The 13,879-nt window shown below is 39.5% G+C and overlaps 1 protein-coding gene across 1 annotated transcript; it reads left to right on the top strand.

Moving 5' to 3' along the window:
- The first annotated feature begins 40 nt into the window (after positions 1–40).
- gal3st1a (galactose-3-O-sulfotransferase 1a) lies at positions 41–12,369 on the top strand. The gene is made up of 3 exons (XM_063490160.1): positions 41–662; positions 10,213–10,363; positions 10,624–12,369. The coding sequence occupies exons 2-3, from the start codon at positions 10,236–10,238 to the stop codon at positions 11,765–11,767; spliced, it is 1,272 nt and encodes a 423-aa protein (XP_063346230.1). The 5' UTR covers positions 41–662; positions 10,213–10,235; the 3' UTR covers positions 11,768–12,369.
- The last annotated feature ends 1,510 nt before the right edge of the window (positions 12,370–13,879 follow it).

The raw sequence follows: 13,879 nt of genomic DNA, 5'->3' as shown, positions 1-13,879 counted from the left end.
TGTGAAATAAATATCAAATATCTGATCTGTGGTGTAAAATTTAACAACACATACTCGGCAGCCTTGATCAACTAGTACACTCGGTCTTTGTGCTCTGGATTTCTACATTTGTTTCTTTTATGCTGTTTTCTACCCCTCCTATCAGCTTGCAGCTCAGACTCCAGTGTCTACACTCAATGGTCTTTTGTATGTAGACACTGAATAGGCACTGTACAGTCTCACTCCTCCCTCACCAGTTCAACCTCCCTCCCTCCCTCTCACCCCTCCTCTTTTACGCTTCCTAGCAAGTGCTTGTCCCTTGACACAATTACTGACGTCACAGGTGGCTTGATGAGCTTCCCTGCAGTGCTTTGTTCAGCGTGATCAGTTTTGGAATCAAACGTTGAGGGGGGGAGGCAGCTGGCATCAGGTGTGCGTACAGAGGCAGGGGAAGAAAGAAGAGGAACAGCAATCAGATGAATGAGCTGCGCAGCACAGGACATGTGATAGGACAGCAGGACCGTGCTGGGTCAATAGCGGCATGTTTTTGTCGCGATCAAGATATAGGGACAGCCGTTAGAGGGAGATGAACTTGTATTCATTTTTTGGGAACTGGGCGGACTAAATGATGCTGTCAATAAATTACCATTACCACTAGTTTGTCTTTGGACTTGCGCATAAGGGTAAGAATTTCTTCTCCAGTCTTTTCACAATAATCTTTTAGTAAATCTCAATCCTAAGCATGTTGTACTTTTCCAACACCTTTTCTCCAGTGTTTTTGCACGAAATGCAGCGATTCAACTAAATCTAGTCATTGTTACCCTTAATGTTTACTCTTAAAACAATGTTGTGTTCTGTCTTTTCAATTCCTTCTCATATAAATGGGGGAGAGAAAAAAAACAAACTTTGTAGTTCAGCTATGCAAAGCTTAAGATCCATGATAGATGAGAAAGTAAGTGAAGTAATGCCAATATTGATCCTACCCAGGCGTGCATTTTTGATAAATCAAGCTTTTGTGAAAATCTAAACATTAGCCTCACAAATGAGTTTTTATTTATCCAGTACAGTCTGGTGTTTTGATATTATTGTGGGAAATGTTTTCACTGCACCTTTGCAGGCAAACAATCTATTCCCAATTTCAAACACAGTTACTTTTCTGTTCATGGACTTTTTACTAGATCTGCTCTAAACCTCATTCGAAAGCTGGCCTCAGTCCAAAAAAAGAGATGAATACTTGACATAGCGGATACCAAGAAACAATGACGTACTTCACAGTCAGGATTCTCTAAAGGAGCAAAAACACTGTCAGATTCAGTTCAGCACAGACAACGAACACTGCCATGTGTGACTTACAATCATGACTAAAAGAAAAGATATTTAAGCTGTTATGCTTTGATCAGAAAAGGAGGGGACGCAGATGATCATTTTCTAATGGTAACCTAATTTAAAGCTGTTATTAGAATGGTCACTGTAATAGGTTTATCTTTCTACATTATGATATGCATAAAAAGTATAATTTTTAACAACTTTTGTGTATGCTGTTGCTTCATGAAGACATTAAATTATTGTGTGGGATGGTGTCTAATTCACACGGTGACGGTAGAGGAACCAGTAATCCAAGAATATAAACAGCAACTCAAACAGAGTTACACAGTGATGACATGTTTATGAAGCAGCAGCAGCACATAACAGGCAATTTAGTTCTGTCACAACACAGAGCTGTCCTATGCTGGCAACATGCCTGCCTGTGTCACTGACTGGAACACTTCCACAAGTCTGAAACATTCGAGAATCTCTCCAGTCGGAGATCTCCAAACATTCTGGAATGCTTCTGTCCGTAAGGAGGTCAGCTCTGTATAATGCATATGTACAACTGTTACCAAAAGTACATGTACTTCTTGTAAGTCCTTGTACTTCTATATTTCTAATTCTTCTCGTGCTGTCTTTCACTATAAGTCTGAAAGCCCCCGCCCCACTTTTTATTCATTTTGTGCTCACTCACATATCTTGAGACACTTTGCAGAGGCCCCACCCCAGATTAGGAACCATTTGACTAAACTACAAAACTGTATTTAAACCTTTTGAGCATGAGGGGTGGGAAGGGGTAGTTTAATTTGGTAAATTTCTCTCTAAGCGATCTTAGTGCTTATTCCACTAGTGGTTGACAAGTTGATAACAAAGAATATTACATTTTGCTAACCTGTAGTTAATTTTTAATTAAAATAATGTATATGCATTGGGTTCACACTGGTTCAGATAATGTCACAAATTCCAGGTGGTGAGTTTCAACTTGTTACTTATGTAGCTGAGTGAGCAGGTGGCTCGCCTTACCGCAGTCTGCAGGAGGGAATGTAATATCACTTTCCGTGTTGATGCATTATTTATTGTACAGGAAGCTGAGAAAGCCAGGGTCATACATTTCAAATCTCAAATATGTTGTTTTGTAATTCGTATGTTACCTCTTATTCACACTCAACTTGGAAAAGGTGGAAATGCTTTGCTGCTTATGTATTTGAACAAGATAGAAGAAATTGTGAAACTACATTCACTGACCTCATTGGAGCACTTTGAAAGATTGTATTTATTGATCTGTACCTACCTGCTCTTTGACAGGTCTCTGTTGAAAAAGAGATCTTGATCTCAGTGAAACTCTGTCTAAATAAAGGATTTAATAACAAAAACAATAAACTAGACAGCCAAGGTTAACTATGTATGTGTAACCTTTCCCTGTGGGTTCATATTCTTGAGCACCTTAAATTATAGGCCACACTATAGCACTGCTGTCCATGTAAAATTACTGGTTTGTAAACCTGCTATTAGTGAGCTTCTTTAATTATTATTATTATTTATTTATTTTTTACCAAAATAGCTGTTCTTCCTGCCCTCTGTCAGAGTGTTCCCATTGAGCCATACAGGTACCAAAAACAGCGTTAGGCAGGCAACATTGAGGGAATCCTAAAACTCCTGGCTAAAGTTAAAGTAAATTTGTAAAATTATAATTTACATCAACAGTAAAGACACTTGGTTAAGTCAATCGAAGGTCACTAAAATAAATGTTAAATCAGTGTGTAACTTTGCCAAAAGAATATCAAACTCTGTAGTTTTCTTTGGTCCCCAGTCGCACCAGTAGTGACGTGTTTAGCTGCATGTTTTTCTTGATTTGCTGACTGAGTGGTGTCCAAAAAATGATGTATGTTTTATAGATAATTGGGAAACTTTCTAGGGCAAACCTGGTCTTGTTAAGATAGATGGCACCCATCCCACTTTGGATAAACCAGCTCTCATTTTTATAAATCTGGCCAAATTTATTAAACTCCCCAAAACATGACCATAACCAGAGTTGGGACCAGGAAGCAAAGTTGCAGGCTTACATTTCTCTCTGCAGCTTCTTTCTTCCTGCTATACCCCCAAAACCCCATCCCCTTAGAGCCTGTGTCTGCTCCCAGACCACCAAAAAAACAAAAACAAAAAACAAACAAATGGTAAGTCAGCAAAAAACAATTTAAACATTAAAAAAAAATCACAAAGGAGGAACAATCTATCACATACAACTGTACCAAAGAGTAAAGCAGTGAGATGTGGGTTAATAACCATTAGGTCTCTCTCTTCTAAGTCCCTGTTAGTACATGCATTAATCATTTGTCAACAAACTGATTCACCATGCCCTACAGAAACCTGGTTACAGCAGGATGATTATGTTAGTTTAAATGAATCAACACCCCTGAGTTGCACTAACTGTATACCAAATTTTTATTTGTTGTTATCTATCATCCACCTGAGCCTTACTCAGAGTTTCCATCTGATTACTCAGACTTTTTATCTGATTTAGTGCTCAAATAAAATATTTATTGTAGGTGATTTTTAACATACATGTAGATACTGAAAACGAAAGCCTCTGGATGGCATTTTTAAACTTAACCTCTGACTACCTTCTCTCAAAATGTAAAAAAACCCATCCACCACTTTAACCACACTCTAGGTCTTCTTCTAACTTATTCTACAGAAACTGAACATTTAACAATATTTCCCCAAAACCCTCTATTGTCGGACCGTTTCCAACATTTAAATTTACAATAAAGGATTACACAGAATTGGGGAATACATTTCATTACAGTAGATGTGAAGGTGCTGTAACTAAATTTAAAGATATAATTCCCCCAGTCACTGGGCTGGACTGGGACAAAAAATCAGCCCGGGCATTTTGACTAGTGACCGGCCCACCATGGTATTATAGGAAAAGCTATAAAGCCTTTATAATAAACTTAAACCTACACCATTCTCTATTCTGGTATTCTAAACAGTACTTAGCAAAAATATAAAACAACCTAATTTATAATTACATATACCTAACTAATAGAGTTGCCAACTCCCAACCAACCAGAAAAGAAAAAAAATAGGGAACCATTCCTGTACCCTCTGCCTCAAGATGCTTAATTGACAAAACCGATTTTAATTTAATGCACGTATGAAACAAATGCACAGAAATCTATTATTTTTCTCCAGTAATAAAATAGATTCAACATCTTTCTTCAACAGAATTGCAGACTGCACAGATGGTACCTTCCCAAAGGAAAGAATACTATAACTTACTAGGGTATATACTAGACTTGATATTTACTGAATACAATAATAGATTTCTATACATTTTAGATCATATGAAAACGTTTGTTGTAAGATTCAGATAATTATTTATTAAAAGCTAGACATTTTAAATAAGAATAAGAATAAGAAAGAAAAGTATTTCTTTGTGCCCCCCTTTCCCTGTTAATGCCCTACCTGCCCCCCTGGCAAAACTTTCCTAGACCCGCCCCTGCCCACGTAGCCGTCAGCTACGTAGAAAAGGATCCTGGTGTTATTTGTCTCTCAGAAACAGTTCATAACTTCCCTTCAACTCATTCATGTCACCTAAAAGGTAAACCTGTTTCTCCATCACCTGTTCAGCTCTGATGATTCAGTAAGGACATCTCCTGGTTTCATCTTCATGTTTCCCTCTCACCACATATCCAAACCGATATCAGGACCAGCAGCTTTTACAGCTGTGGCTCCAGCAAACATCAGCTGATACTAGAAAGCAATATTAAATAAATTCTAACAACAGCTGATCAAGCTTAAACGTGCTGCTGTTGTTTAGCGCGACCTCTGCTGGTTTCCTCTTTCTGGCGCAGAGAGAAAAGCCGATCAGCTGATCAATGATCAGTTTCATAATTGAATTAGCAACTTTCAAGCTGAAGAGGAACAGGACAAAACGCGTTCCTTTTCACCTCAGCTTTAAAGTTCGACCTCCTCGGCTGTAATAGGTCCAGCCCAGAGTCGATCATGACCAACTGGCCAATCCACCACCATTCATTTATATCGTGAAAAAAAAAAGAAAAGAAATAAAGCCCCGTCGACCGATACAAACGAAAAATCACAAGCGGCCCACCGGGCAAATGCCCGGTATGCCCGATGGCCAGTCCAGCCCTGCCTCAGTGTTATCTTCTTCAGTGCCTTGTGCCAGCAGAGTGCAGAGCAGGTACCTGAACTTTAATCCCACAGAATTGATTATCTTGTTAATAATTTTACATCTTCAATGCGTATGAATCTGGGTACTGTAGAACCTCTGAAAAGAGAATCTCAAATTAGAAATACTTGACTCCCTCGTATAACTCTCAAATGCACACCTTAAAACAGATAACTTGTAAGCTGGAGAGGAAATGTTGTCTCGCTAATTTAGAAGATCATGATTTAGCCTGGAAAGTAGTTTGTTGCTCAAAAGGCCTCCACAAAGCTAGAACATCTTACTAGTCATCATTGATAGAAGAAAAATAAGAACTCTAGGTTTCTCTTCATCATTGTGGCCAGGCTAACAATAAGTCAGAGCTCTGTTGAGTCAAGCATTCCTTTAATCTTAACTACTAATGACTTCATGAATTTCTTTACAAATAACTCACTCACATTGTCTGTGAAGGTTCTCAGTCATCCAGGTCATCGTAGTCTAAGGAGCTTGGAAAGAAAAGCGTCTGGACTTCTTTAAGTTGCTTGAAGACGTTTCACCTCTCATCCGAGAAGCTTCTTCAGTTCTAAGGTCAAATGGTCGAGAGTCCCAGATTTAAACCCAGTGGGAGTATCCCCCCAAAGAGGGACAAAGGACCCCCTGGCGATCCTCTAATCACATGAGCCAAGGTGTGAAAGCGGGTGTGGGACCTAATCAGCCAGGGTTTCGGGTGAGCTCATTGTTAAACCTGGCCCCACCCTATCATGTGAATTCCTGAAGAAGAAGAGCCACCTCCACAGGACAAGACTCAGCAGTCCATCTGCATCTTAAGGATAAAGGACACTCTTTCGAGGATGCCAATGTTCACATTTTGGACAGAGAGGACAGATGGTTTGAAAGAGGAGTGAAAGAGGCCATCTATGTCCACTGTGAGCGACCATCTTTGAACAGAGGCGGTGGTTTACGACACCAATTGTCTGCCATCTATAATCCAGTTTTGAGATCCCTTCCCAGACGCCTTAACGCTCACTCACATTCTGGGCCATCTGACCTCAGGAATTCACATGATAGGGTCGGGCCAGGTTTAACAATGAGCTCACCCGAAACCCTGGCTGATTAGGTCCCACACCCGCTTTCACACCTTGGCTCATGTGATTAGAGGATCTCCAGGGGGTCCTTTGTCCCTCTTTGGGGGGATACTCCCACTGGGTTTAAATCTGGGACTCTCGACCATTTGACCTTAGAACTGAAGAAGCTTCTCGGATGAGAGGTGAAACGTCTTCAAGCAACTTAAAGAAGTCCAGACGCTTTTCTTTCCAAGCTCCTTAGACAACTCACTCACATTCAAATCTATGGGCAAGTATTGGAGAGTACCCTGAGGTAACTCACACAGACACAGGGAGAACATGCAAACTCCACACAGAAAGACCCCAGCAGAAGATGGTGGAACCCAGGACCTTCTCACCGTGAGGCAACAGGGCTAACCACCCTGCTATTGTGCTGCCTAAAAATTTTATCCGTTAGAGAAAAAATTACTCATGACCATTTTACAGACATAACATTGTGTACAGCTTCTTTCAAAATCATTGATATTTATCTAGAGTCTTTTTCTCCAATTGATCTTTCTGAGTCAACTCCAGCTCATCACAGTACTGAAACAGCATTAGTGAAAGTTCCAAATGATCTTCTTATGGCCTCTGATAGTGGACTTATCATGCTGGATCTCAGAGCAACATTAGATACTGTTGATCATAATATTTTATTACAGCAATCATTACTGTTGACCAAAATTTTTTATTACAGTGATTAGAGCATGCCATAGGCATTAAAGGCCCTGCACTGCAGTGGTTTGAATCATATCTAGCTAACAGACTCCAATTTGTTCACGTAAATTTAGAGTCCTCTTCACACACTAAGGCTAATTATGGAGTTCCAGAGGGTTTTGTGTTAGTACCAGTTCTGTTTATGCATGCTTCCCTTAGGCAGTATCAATAGAAGACATAGCATACATTTTCACTGCTACACTGAAAAAAGGGATTGGCCGTCTCTTGGATTTATGTAAGCATCTTGCGTGTATTTAACACAATTGCTTCATGCTTTAAAGTTAAGTGTAACTATATAGTGTAGAAACTACATGATAGGGTAGAGGGTGGATGAAATTGTTCATATCATGTTCGAGTGAAGTAAGTCAATAATATAGCAATGTTAAATCTCACGACACCGCATGGGATTTCAGTCTCACCTCAAACCACGATCCAAAGATCGTGGTTTGAGGAAGGCATCCATCTCAGTCAAGTCGAGCAGCCACCTCTACTTTTTTCGGTATACCGAAAAAAGTAAATTGGGTGGTTGTTACATTAAAAAAGTCTACCTTGTAATTTGAACACAAAAATTTCATGTTTCTATCTTGAACGTAATTAAATCATGTAGGATCTGTATGAAATTCAACAACTTAATTTGTTCTTGTCGAGATGACATGATATAATCTAGTAAGAGTGGTTAGTTGCTGGACTCATGAAATTCACAAGATCGCACGAAATTTCAAACTGCAGGAAAATCACTGGAGTTATAAGAGGCAGACAACTACACACACACCACGTGTATGCTATTGCTATTTATTGTGGTTTAACCTGTCAAGGACAAAAATGTACAGAAAATTCTGCATCAAGCCTCAAAATCATAGCTTTCCTGCTTTTTTTTTTTTTTTTTAAAGCAGCAGGTGGCATGGTGGTTAGCGCTGCTGCCTCGCAGCAAGTAGGGCCTGGGTTCAAATCCACAATCTGGCTAGTTTGCACTGGTTTCTCTCTGGGTATTCTGGTTTCCTCCCACAGTTATAAGTCATGCAGTTGTTAGGTTATTTGGTGATTCTAAATTATCTGTGAATGTGAGTGCAAATGGTTTTATGTCTCTATGTGATAGACTGGTGAGCTGTCCAGGGTGTACTCCGCCTCTTACCCTATCACTTCTGGGTTACGGCCCAGCCCCACCCACAACCCTGATAAAGATAGGAGGATGGTAGTCGTTCAATAGATCCATTCAATTCTTATGTTAACCAGACTCATGGTTAGACTCAGAACATTATGTAATATGAAGACAACTTGTAGTATTTAAGTGACCAAGTAGTACTGGGCTAAAAGTTATTGAATAGTGTTGAGATAAAATGACAAAATTGCGAAGGATTAGTTGGAATATTTTAATATTCCAAGAGCTCACCTTACTTCATCTAAACATGTTTCAATCGTGTTTTATCAACACAAAATGCACAGGTTTATTGAATATGAATAAGTTGCGTTGATTTAACTCAGTTGTTTAAGTTTCTGCCAAAGCAAAACAGTTGTGTTGGATGAATTTTTTTTTCAGTGTATGCAGATGATACCCAACTTTATCTATCCATGATGCTACACACACCAAGTAGTTAAACTACAGGAATGACTACAGGTTATTGTACCTATGCCCAAAAAATCTTATATAAATGGTTAGACGGTGTCTAACTAGATGCTTACTCTGGATGGCATTACCTTGGTCTCCAGTAATGCTGTGAGGAATCTTGGAGTTGTTTTTGAACAGAATATGTCCCTCAATGTGCATATTAAACAAATATGTAGACCCTTTCTCCCATTTGCACAATATTTCTCAAATTAGAAATATCCTGTCTCAGAGTGGTGATGAGAAAAAAGTTGATTATTACTATAGACTACTGTCATTATTTTAATTACAATTTTAATTGTAATTAATTATTATCAGGGTGTCTTAAAAACTCCCTGAAAAGCCTTCAGTTGATCCAAAATGCTGCAGCAGGAGTATTGACCGGGATTAGAAAGAGAGAGCATATTTCTCCTTTACTGGATTCTCTTGATTGGCTCCTTGTCAAATCCAGAATCAAATAATCCTACAAGATTTTGAATAATCAGGCCCCAGTTCATCTTAAAGACCTCATATTACCGTATCACCTCAATAGAGCACTTTGTTCTCAGACTGCAGGCTTACTTGTGCTTCATAGCCTTCAGCTTCCAGGCCCCTCTGCTGTGGAATTACCTCCCAGCTTGGTTTTGGGAGACAGACACCCTCTCTGTTTTTAAGATTAGACTTAAAACTTCCCTGCTTGAAAAAGCATATAGTTAGGGCCAAATCAGTTAACCCTAAATTTTCCACTCTGCATTTAATCATTAGTTAATATTATTTAATACTTCCTGTTAAAAGGGAGTTTTTCTTTCCCACTGTCACCAAAGTCCTTGCTCATACGGGGTCATCTGACTGTTGGAGTTTCTCTATATTATTGCAGAGTCTTTACCAGGGGTCCCCAATCCCAGTCCATGAGGGCCGGTGTCCTGCAGGTTTTAGATGTGTCCTTGATCCATCACAGCTGATTTAAATGGATAAATTACCTTCTCAACATGTCTTGACGTTCTCCAGAGGCCTGGTAATGAACTAATCATGTGATTCAGGTGTGTTGACCCAGGGTGAGATCTAAAACCTGCAGGGACACCGGCCCTCGTGGACTGGGATTGGGGACCCCTGGTCTTCATCTTAAAATATTAAGTGCCTTGAGGAAACTGTTGTTATTATTTGGTGCTATATGAAACGAACTTAACTGAATTGAGTTGAATTTTCTCTTAAAAGCAGATACAATTTCAGGAATCATTTTCTTGTAACATGAAAATAACAACAAAAATGTCTGGGCAGCATTCAGAAAGGAAATACATACCATAGCAATGATAAATGAAAATGAGGATGAAGAAGAGATTTGTTCTGCATTTCAGGTGAGCTCTTCTTCTGCTGGACCATGACTGGCAAGCAAAGAATCCAATGGAGGTCCATGTGCAAAAGCCTGGTCCTGGGTACATTCCTGACAAGCTGCATGATCCTTGTTTACTGCCTCTCCACCCCACAGGTCCACTTCAGTCTGCCTGAGTAAGATGGTGTGGGTGTGTTCTGTAGAAACCCTCATGTAAAATTTGCATTTGTCTGCAAGGAATATATTTCACATTCAATTATTTAAGTATTTAAAAAATGCAAAACTGAAGTTGTTTTTAAAAACAAATTTTTTTTTTCTAGTTTCTCAAGTGCAATGGGTTGGTGCTTTTGTTTATTTTGTGTCACAGCATATTTAGAGATAATTTCCACAAAACCCCATATGTCTTTATAGTTTGTTCTCATTTTCCTCTATGTAGGGTTCCGGTGCCTTATTCCTGCGCCCACCATCCAACACAGTCCCACCCCAAACCAACCATCAACAATTCAGACACTGCCTACACCTGTGCTCCTAAAGTTGATATCATGTTCATGAAGACCCACAAAACAGCCAGCAGCACCTTCCTTAACATCCTTTTCCGGTTTGGAGAGAAACACCAGCTCAAATTTGCTTTTCCTGACAGCAGAAATGACTTCTTCTACCCATCTCTTTTCCAGCGCTCCCAGGTTAAAGACTACACACCGGGAATGTGTTTCAATATTATCTGTAATCACATGCGCTTCAATGCACCTGAAGTGTCCAAGTTGCTGCCTGTGGACACATCCTACATCACTATTCTGCGAGACCCTGCAGAGCTTTTTGAATCCTCCTTCCACTACTTTGGCCGCCTGGTGCCTTTTACTTGGAAGATACCAGGTGACAACAAGCTGACTGAGTTCCTACGTGATCCCCACAAATACTTTGATCCAGGGAGTTTCAACTCTTACTACCTCAAGAATCTGCTGTTTTTTGACTTTGGACTGGACAACTCTCTGGATATGAATGATCCGCGAGTGGAAGAAGGAATCAAATTCATCAGTGACCGTTTTCAGCTGGTCATGTTAGTGGAACACTTTGAGGAATCACTCATCCTGCTAAAGGATGCCCTCTGCTGGGAGATGGATGATTTGCTCTTCTTTAAGCTCAATATCCGTAAGGGATCCACTGTGTCTAAATTTACTCCTGAGCTGAGAGCTAGGGCCCTTGAGTGGAATGCTATTGATTGGAAGATATACCAGCATTTTAATCAAACTTTCTGGAAGAAAGTAGATGCGTACGGGCGGCAGCGTATGGCTGAGGATGTGGCAGAGCTCAAGAAGAGGAACAAAGAGATGACATCTATCTGCATTGAGGGTGGCCATGCTGTAGAAGCTGGCAGCATCCAAGAGACAGACATGCAGCCCTGGCAGCCAATCGGAGAGAAGTCTATCATGGGCTATAATTTAAAAAAGAATATAGACAAAGCACATCGGAAGCTGTGTCGCAAGATGTTAATGCCTGAGATTCAGTACTTAACAGAGCTTGGGGTGAACCTTTGGATTACCAAGTTGTGGGGCCATGTCCGAGATATAATTAACTGGTAACTCAGTGTGTGAGCACCAGGGGCCAATTTAAATCTGAAACACTGTATTAAGAAGTACTGCATGGCTGACAAAATGAGAGGTTAATGACGTATCATATTTCCTGTCTCTTTGCCTGTTTGAATTGTACATGATTGTGCACTGTGATGTACATCATGAGAGCTTGAGAAAAAAAAAGTTATGCTCTACAAATACTGAATCAGTTTACTACATGCAGCCGAGGCTTAGTATTCTCCACTATGAGTCCGTTTAATTGTTCTTACTCTCAGATGTCAGCTTTTTCTAATGGAGTACTTGACGTAACTATGAAGTTCACAATGACGTTCTAAAGCACTTTGATAAGAAATATTTATTTCCATCCCTGAGAAACTTCTGAGCATTTTGAAAACATGGAAGGAGTATCAGTTGGTTTGAAGTAAATGAAGTCTTTGATGTTCATCTGAAAAAGTCAAAACATTTCACTCCTAAGTGACTGATTCCCCACTAAGGACTGAAATATATGTGAAAATATGGAACTACTTTACTATCTGTGGAGGACAAAATCAGTCATGATTTTAAAAAGTATGTGAGTATCTCTCTCTCTCTCCATCTCTCTCTCTCTCTCTCTCTCTATATATATATATATATATATATATATATGTATATATATATACACACACACACACACACACACACACACACACACACATATATATATTAGGGGTGCAACGATACTCGTATCGATATTGAACCGTTCGATACAGTGCTTTCGGTTCGGTACGCATGTGTATCGAACAATACAAAATTTTTAATTTATTTTATCAACTTTTCTTCTGACGATGCTGTCTGTGTTGAGAGCTCAGTGGATCTGCGTTCGACTACTCCGCCTAGGCTGCACTGTCGAGCGCAGATCCACTGAGCGCAGCGCAAGCTAGCAAGACAGAAGCTTAGCTCGTTGCAACATGGCAAATTGAACCTCCCCCACCCTCATTCAGATCTGGCCTTTGGAACTGTTTTGGTCTTCATGTGAAGTATGACCCTGAAGGTAAGCGCATCATGGACAAAAGTAAAACAGTATGTCGGATGTGCCACGCAATGCTCAATTACATGGGTGGGAACTAGTGCTTAGCGCAGTTTGCTCGTTAACGTGTTGACGCTGTCCAGCCCCACGCACGGGGCGATCCGCGGTAGCTCGTTAACGGAGATTTGCCGTGTTGTGGCATTAATGTCATTTCAGATTAACGCTGGCAGCACAAGTGGGAACACAACGAATATGACTGCACATTTACTCCGACATCATCCTAGTGCAAAGACAAGTGGAAGCAGACAAAAACAACAAGCACGCATGCTACAAACTTTACCCGAGTCATTTAGACAGCCGTTAGCACATGATTCTCCTTATGGGGACCTGATACGTTTAATATGCTGCTGAGAATATAGTCCAGAAGAAGCGTATAGTATAGCTTTTATTTTGGAAAGAGCCATTTCTCTGTAATAAACTCTCTTTTCCAAAGATGAGGGATTTCTCCATGAGATATTTATGTTTTTATTACTTTGTCGTTTCAGCAACATTAAATTTAAAAACTGTACTTTTGAGTTAAAATATATATTTATAATTTTAATAAATGACAAATTAAAAAAGCATGAACATTTTTTGTATCGAAAAAATATCGAACCGTGACACCAAAGTATCGAACCGAACCGTGAATTTTGTGTATCGTTGCACCCCTAATATATATATATATATATATATATATATATATATATGTGTGTGTGTGTGTGTATATATTTTTTAAACAAATGGCATTAGCTATCAGTCAACTTGAGAGTCCTATCACTACAAATTCTAAATCAAATCATCATTAATGTTATCAACTATAAACGTGCTTCTCCATGTCTGTCATGTAATATGTTTAATAAATAACAACAGAGGAATCAATAAATGAAAGAGCCATTAAAAATGATGTAATTCGCAGTAAAAATACCTTAATTTTATAGGATAAATTTTGCATTTTCTTCACGTGAGAACTTTACTGTTCCGTTTTTGTTTGCTGCTTATATCTCAGTGATAATCAACAATAATGTGTTGCTCTTGCGAGTTGTTTTGGGAGGTAAAGTGACAATGTGATGTGACTT

The sequence above is a fragment of the Pelmatolapia mariae genome, linkage group LG12 (genome assembly GCF_036321145.2).
Source record: "Pelmatolapia mariae isolate MD_Pm_ZW linkage group LG12, Pm_UMD_F_2, whole genome shotgun sequence".
Taxonomy (NCBI): domain Eukaryota; kingdom Metazoa; phylum Chordata; class Actinopteri; order Cichliformes; family Cichlidae; genus Pelmatolapia; species Pelmatolapia mariae.
Note: the sequence above shows the minus strand (reverse complement) of the source record. Positions and strands in the feature narration are given on the sequence as shown.

Bases quoted from the DNA above. Each gene is read 5' to 3' on its own strand.
- gal3st1a (XM_063490160.1), top strand. From the start codon at position 10,236: ATGACTGGCAAGCAAAGAATCCAATGGAGGTCCATGTGCAAAAGCCTG. The intron at 10,364-10,623 runs GTAAGATGGTGT...TCCTCTATGTAG, and splicing joins GTCCACTTCAGTCTGCCTGA to GGTTCCGGTGCCTTATTCCT.